Genomic DNA, 7,873 nt, shown 5'->3' with positions numbered 1-7,873 from the left:
ATGAGAGACTTCACTGGTACATGGTTCAACAAGCGCAAATAGGAGATGGATACTTGTTTTCCAACAAGTCCCAGTTCTCAACACTACTAGCCAAATCACATCCAAAGTCAAGCTAAATGACTATAACAAAGCGCTGAGTGGGAGGCAACCCACTATTAGGTAATATTCATTAAGTTTTTATTAATATACTATTTATGTTGGTTTTTAATTATTGCAGGTCATAAAAATATATAAAAAAAAGAACCGAGTAGACGATTGCCATGAGTATCGACCGACGCGAAATTGTCGACATCAATCGACATGGCCTTACCTGCGTCGACCGACATCGACATCCTTACATCGGTCGACATTCATTCCGGTCTGGTATATCGTTCTTACTTGTTACATTGAGTCCTTATGATTTATTTCTGACCATAACTCCGACTGAGTATACACTAAGGACAGTGTAGTTTAAGTCTGGGGGGAAGTTTACTGATATTTATTTACTTATTAGTCTTATTAAAATATTTTCAAAATTAAGTCATTATTGAGTCAAGAAGGGGATTATGAACTTTTATATTTTGCTAGATATCTAACAACTCTTTAGCACAATTCTAGACTTATTGATTGCAGATAGTACTAAAGATACTAAAGTGGATCAACATGTCAACTATCCACTCTTGCTGAGATTGTTTTGAAGGAACCAAAGCTGACCTCCAACACTAAACTTGACACAACTGCTTGTCTTGGGGCGTGGTATGCATGGGATCGAATTCTTCAAACAAGTCTGGAAGGTACTGCCTTGTGTATATAGATTTATCACCCTTTCTCTCTCTATTTTCGAATTATAGAATAATAAAAAAAAAATTTATAATATATATATATAGAGATTTATTAGGAAGAAATTCGAACAGGACTTGGTGGCTACAACCATTAAGGCTTGCTTCATAAGAATTTCATAGGAAAATGATTAGAACAGGACTTGGTGGCTAAAACCATTAAGGCTTGCTTCACAAATAATCCCAGGATATAGGTCAAAAAGAAGTGAACATGACTTGGTGGCAACCGCCATTAAGGCTTGATTCATGGAAGCCTGTCCAATCTTAGTCAATGATCTTGCATATAAACAAACTTTGACCAACAGAGAAAATTAGTAGAGAGAGAGGATAGGAACTAATGTTTACCTGAAGGTCCAGGTACTTGTTTGAAAATCCTTGCATCTTGTGATCGATGCTCTCAAGGTAAAGCCTGCACTTTTATTTATGCTAAGAAATGAGGTTGGTAGAGGGGAATAAAAGACAAGATTTGCTAAGTTGTTGGCTAGACGAATTTGGTTGCTATGCTAGGATATGGTATAATGTGCTTTTGTGATTAGGACTTCTTAGATGTGGATTGCAATATGGTAGAGGTGATGATTCTAAGTTTTAAATCATGTGAGTTCCTGCTGTTTTAAACCTCTTTCAGAGAGACTGCCTGTTTGTTTTGACTCTGCATTGAATGATAGTATCAGTTGGTGATTGACTATGGATTTGACCCGTTTTCATCCATAGTCTATAGAGGTTTTTACTAATATTTATATTATTATAGAGTCTATTTATTATATTTATAAGATCAGTAATGTTTTGGAGATAGGTGATGATTTTGGAGCATTTTGGAGATATTTGGAGCAAGCACCCGATATGACCATCGTGCTCGACCATCGATCGATATTGGAGATGAATAATCGATCAATACTCACATCTGTGTATCGATCGACAGCGAAGCGCGCAGAAAGCCCGTTTGGTCACAACCGACTTGAAGCCCAAGTCTTTACAATTTTACAAGATTACCCCTGACGAGTTTTACCCTAATTATATAAGCTTTGCCGCCATGTTTGAGGCAATGTGTGCTTTCTTTGTGTTTCATTGTTTTATTGATAGATAGGAGAGAAGATCCAAAGTTATAATTTGTGGTTAGAACTCCATTGATATCTATTTCATATATATATGAAGTTTTTATACTTAACTATTGTAATGAATTGCTTAGCCATGTCTGAGTAGTTCTCTTGTTGAGTAGTTCCATTGTTAGATTTTAGGGTTTAAATAGGTTAGGAGGGAATAGCCTCAATTATAGATTGCTGAGTTGTGATAATCATCATTATGATTGTTCATTAATTCCTGTGTCTAGATTAGCTACCTAGAACTTGCCCTAGGATTGATTGATAAAAATGAGAGCTTCATTCTCATCTTGAAAACATTCTAATTGAACTATGGTTCTTGCTATGAGCAAGGCGAGAGCTGATCTAGTGAGCTTAGTAAGCTATTATTCAACCCGCACATAAAGCTTGACTAGAGCGCGATTGATATCATACTTGAATAATCGATCGACGGAGCAGAAGGTGTATCGATCAATATCCCTATATGATTATCGATCGACACTTTCTGTTGATCAACATAACGAGAGTTGAGATCATTAGATCTAGTTAATAGACAAGTTGAAACATGTGAGAACTGATTGACTTGTTGATCAGTAGTTGAGCTTTACATTATCATGCATGCAACTAATTAGGCATCTGTAGGATTATAATCTCAATTTTCCTGAATAAAAACCCTAAGTCTAACTATTTTCTTTTTAAGTACCAAAACCTCAACCAATCATATTGAACAAACACTTGTTCAATATTAAACTGCAATTTACATTTAAATCTCTAAAACTATGTTGCTTAACAAATCATATTAGATTTCTTAGGTTCCCTAGCTCCCTGTGAATTCGATCCCTAAGTACTACAACTCGACCTCTTATTTGAGAGAGTATAAATCACTCATTAGGGTAATTTGAGTGGTATCAGTCATTCTGCGGAAATCATAACACACATCTAAAATCTAATCAAAAAGGTTGTTTGCAATGATCATAAGTCATTTATTATATAGCATACTTAGTAGCCAATCCTTCAATGTTTCCTCCATCACCAATGGTGATATAGACATGAGAAGCTTGATCTTTTAGTGGACTGGAAATGCCATTAACCACGGTGTTTGCTATGTTTGATATGTGTACATGGTTTCACAGAAGCTCAAAAAGTTGTCATAATCTATGGTTTTAAAGGAAACATTTTAAGCTAAAGTTTTGTGTTCTTACTGACCTCTTGTATGTGTGCTCATATATGATTCTCATGGTTTCACCTTCCATTGAGGGTAATCATAGCTGTTCTACCATGGTGAATGATTGAGAACAATCAAACATGTAGTTTCCGTTATGTTAACCTTTGGGAACTCCTCTACCTGCAACCAAATTAGGATTAACATTAGAAGGCACATTAACCCGTGTTCAACCAGACATATAATTAGAGTAAAACATAAGAACCATTAACCTGGCCAATTGATTTCTCCCCATTAACCTCATGGGCCTGACCACGTCTCATAGATCCATCTCCTAAGGGAATATTAACAATCTAATGGTAAGCTAGACTCTGGTACATTATAAACATTTGAGTAAATCTTTAAAGTCAGTAAAGTATTCCTGAAAAAGATAATTTGATAGTCGACGTAAAGCTTTTCTCTTTATCAAAAGATGGGAAAATACGAAGGATGGCGGTTTCGAAGAAATGGGCATCGACAATCTCCGTCGTCGCTTCATCTCTGTTTGCATTCATCATCGTCTTCCAGATTCCTCTCTTCCGGTAAACACATTTCTTCACGACCGTTCCTCTCTTTTTCTCTTTCATTTAACGGACTCAGAAAATGGCTTTGCGGCATTAGGGTTTCTCTGTTGAACATTGTACTTTGCGGCATTGGAATCTTTGTTACAATCATCATATGCATATTTATATATATTTGATACAAAATATCTCTTGGGATAAAGTTAATCTTATCGGACAGACACGAGCAGAGGAGTTGAATAGGAGAATGTCTCTGAGAAGACCCCAATAGATCAAGAGCGTGCCAATGAAGGTTAGTCTTCTGGGTTTGATGATGCTGAGTAAAGCACCTAGCAGACATAAACAGCACCCAGCAAACACCTGCGCAAGAACAAGAAGCAGATTAGTTGGTATATGAACTAAATGAGATTGTGTTGGATGGAGACAGAAAGGTCTAAAGCAAACCTCTAGATGGCGGATATCATCGGTTGAAAGAGAGGAGGAGGGTCTACTGAGCTGGTCGAAATGGTAAAAGTGGAACAAGTTGTGGTAGCTTGGGAGTGGAGAGCCACGGAGAAGGGACATGGCAGTGGCACCAGGATAAAGGAGAGTCTTGACAAGTGGTGGAGGAACGAATTCGCTTCCAACCAACTGAGAGGATATAACCTCCAGTGGTGATTCGCAGGTCTTGTTCCTGCACGCTACTCTGCAAATCCGACCAACACAGATAGAGAGAGAAGATGGTCGCTCAGAAACACAAAGCGCAAATTCAAAATTAGAAAATGAAACAAAACAAAAAAAAAGACTCGGTGCATTGTAACAAGGTTTTGCTCTAATCCATTTCCCCCTATTATATATAAATTTAATTTCTGTCAAGCCTCGATTTCACCAAAGTACAATGTTCAACAGAGAAACCCTAATGCCGCAAAGCCATTTTCTGAGTCCGTTAAATGAAAGAGAAAAAGAGAGGAACGGTCGTGAAGAAATGTGTTTACCGGAAGAGAGGAATCTGGAAGACGATGATGAATGCAAACAGAGATGAAGCGACGACGGAGATTGTCGATGCCCATTTCTTCGAAACCGCCATCCTTCGTATTTTCCCACCCGATAAAATGCTATTTTGGTCATTTTAGTTTTTGAGTGCTATTTTTGTGATATAAACTTAGAAATGTGCTATTTTGGAGATTTGCCTATGTTTAATTTTACATTGACTTTTTCAATGATGACCAAGAGAACTCCTAACACCTGATGCAGTTTTGTAATCTACACAATTAAAAAAATTCTCAAATCTCTTTTATAAAGATAATACGGTAGCAATCCCGTAACATCAGGTACAGATAATGATTGATAGGTGATCAACGAAGAAGACCATCTACACCATCCATTAGTCAACCAACGCTTTAGAGAGACTGTGATTCATGATCGGTTTCTACAGATCAAAATCAAATCAACATACCCATTCTGATCTCTGGGTCTCCTTCACCCATGTTGATACCAGCCGCAACCATTGTTACTGTCACACATCGATATTATATCAAACTACTCCCCAATCCCTGTGAAAAAATGGAATCACAACGCCAATCGTGAACAAACGTATTGATATCTCAAATGAATCCAAATCAATTGAAAATTCATTGACCACAATGTTCAAGCCCATGAAAGTGAGGAAGAGAGCACAAATACTAAAATGAGATGGCAAGGAGGAACATGCATCACCTGCCCGAGAGAAGCAACCATGTCGGGAATATACAAATTTTTTGGTAATTTAATGGCGGACCTATTGGAATAGGTCCTCCAAAGGTTTAAGTAGTCTTGCAGAGGCAATTTTATTTCATGATCTCTTTTTGAGATCGAATTAATTTTAACAGGGATTGCAGTCCCCTGTTCATTCATGATTGAGTTAATTGCATTGCTTAGTTGACCTTTAGGTTCTCCTAGGACTACTCCCTCATTAGCATTATAGGTAAGAGAAAACTTACCTGCTTCCGGCGGGGTGTCGTCGATCGATGTATGATGTGCGACGTCGATCGATTTTGCCGTCGACTTGTCGCTCGATATTGTTGTCGTTTCGTCGATCGATATCTGGCCGAAATCCATATCTTCCATCTTTAAGTTCTTGTGTCAGTAGGAAAAGAGGGAAAACTTTTAGATGCTTCAATAGCAACTCTGTATTGTCGGATATCAAAGGTTTCAGCTGTCGATGGAGTCAGGAGTGTTGATATCACTCAAATTACCCTAAGGAGTGAATTACTCTCTCAAATAAGAGGTTCAGATGTAGTACTTAGGGATCGAATCCACGGAGACTCTAGGATTACACAATAGATTATTGGCTTGAAATTAATCTAGATTAATTGGTTTATAAGTTTTAAAGCAGTAAATGGATTTGTGAGCAAGTTTATTGCTCGATTGATTTGTTTTGAGGTTGTTAACAGTTGGGAGAATAGCTAGATTCAGGTATGACAAGTAAAACTTAAATTGGGTTTTTAGGGATTTATTGATATTAATTGTTCTTGAATTCAAACTAAGATATAATCAATCTGATTGTCTAATCTGGATCTCGGATTTCAACTCTCGTATGTTAATCACGAGAAAGTGTCGATCGATGATTCGTTACGAATATCGATCGATACACCTTTCAAAATATCGATCGACAGGGCTATCGCTGCGTCGATCGATGCTTCTTCCAGAAAGCTTTACGAACAGGTTTGATTTATATTCTCTAACTCACCAGATCAACTCTCGTCTGTATCTAGTTAGTTAGATCATACTAGTTTATTTTCAGGTATTGAGTCAAGCAATGGCTTGATCTCAATTAATCCTAAGATCTAAGTTTAAAGGGTAATCAATCCTAAACTTAGCTTTAAGCACAACTAGATGAAGAACTATATTTTTAAACACCCTAACAATTATTTGTGTCAGTAATACATTTATCAACCTATTGAGAAACCTAAATCTAACAGTAAGGACTACTCAGACATATTCATGAAACACATAGTTATGATGGTCTGAATAATACTTAATTAAAATAAACAATAAAAGTAAGCAACATAATAAGTGAAAGCAAGGGAGTTCAAGATCTTCTCTGTTTTGCAGTATTGATCTATCTCTCCAATCCTAAGCTCTCTCCTTTCAATGGTGGCCTCTTGCTTCCTCCAAATTAGGTCTAAAAGGTCTCTACGCAAGCCTGCCTCTAAAATGATACAAAATCCTAATAAATAGCCTAACAGGCGGCCAAAGACTTAAAATGTAATTATCGAATGGGAGAGATTCAAGAGCTACCAACTTGAATATCCCCACCATGGTTATTCAGAACCACAACTCATTAATACCTTTTACGAAGGTATTAACTTGCACTACCAAATCACGATTGACACAGCCAGTGAAGGGAGCTTCAGTACCAGGAACCCTGAAGAGGCAAAGCGTTTGATCAAGAATGTAGCTACAGGTAGATCCTACGAAATGATGGATGTAGAGCGATGAAGGAGAGTTGACTCAATGGATGGGCCACCTTTAGCCAAAATCAAAGAATCTCTAGATTCGCTTCATTCTGCTCTAGAGGGACAAAACCAATTTGGAATTTACCAAATTGACGATGATACCCTTTCTGAATTAGAACAACAAGTAGATTTCGTAGATATCCCAACCTTAAAAGATAGTTACCCTATCCCTAACCCCGATAGCTTTACCCAAAATTACGATGCTACTGTTGGATCACGCCGAGGCAGAGCGAAATTTAGATTAAACCAAGCTTTCACGGGAAATCGTAAAATGACCACTGATCTGAACAGAAAGATAGACATAATCTACAGTGAGCTAATGAGGAAGTTCGACACTTTAAGAGACTGGATGGTCAAGTCGTGGAAAATGTGACCACCATCAAAAGGGAGACATGACGTCTCCTTGGGCGGACTGACGCAAATCCGAAACGTCAAGTTAATGATGTGTTACTAGGAGCGGAAAATGCCTCATCCCAAGCACAATAGAGATCAACAACGCAGAAAAACGTGCTGAAACTGAGAAAACCGGCGAAAATGGGTCACGACCAAGAATCCTCGATAGCCCGAATCCCGAATCAGAAACACCTCGAGAGAAAGAGCGGTCCAATACCGAGGAAGCAGCCATCGACCTAGAGGAGGAAGAAGAGGAGTTGGAAGAAGATGTAGAAATCGATCGACAAGAAGGAACCAACGTCGATCGACCCACTACGGTAAATATCGATCGACAAACTGGGAACAATGTTTGTATAGGACTCTACCACCCTTTCCTCCTAAAAAAACA

General features: G+C 37.9%; 1 protein-coding gene and 1 pseudogene across 1 annotated transcript; one reads left to right on the top strand and one right to left on the bottom strand.

The window, feature by feature from the left end:
• Positions 1-3,167: 3,167 nt before the first annotated feature.
• Positions 3,168-4,689, bottom strand: LOC106338293. Its single transcript, XM_013777308.1, has 4 exons — positions 4,591-4,689; positions 4,061-4,301; positions 3,839-3,976; positions 3,168-3,239 (listed from the first exon to the last, which is right to left on the bottom strand). Exons 1-4 carry the CDS (start codon positions 4,680-4,682, stop codon positions 3,168-3,170), a joined length of 543 nt encoding a protein of 180 aa, XP_013632762.1. The 5' UTR covers positions 4,683-4,689.
• Positions 4,690-7,090: 2,401 nt separating this feature from the next.
• Positions 7,091-7,873, top strand: part of LOC106338292 — an 8,198-nt pseudogene continuing 7,415 nt past the window's right edge.

Source organism: Brassica oleracea, chromosome C4, assembly GCF_000695525.1.
Source record: "Brassica oleracea var. oleracea cultivar TO1000 chromosome C4, BOL, whole genome shotgun sequence".
Lineage (NCBI taxonomy): Eukaryota > Viridiplantae > Streptophyta > Magnoliopsida > Brassicales > Brassicaceae > Brassica > Brassica oleracea.
Note: the sequence above shows the minus strand (reverse complement) of the source record. Positions and strands in the feature narration are given on the sequence as shown.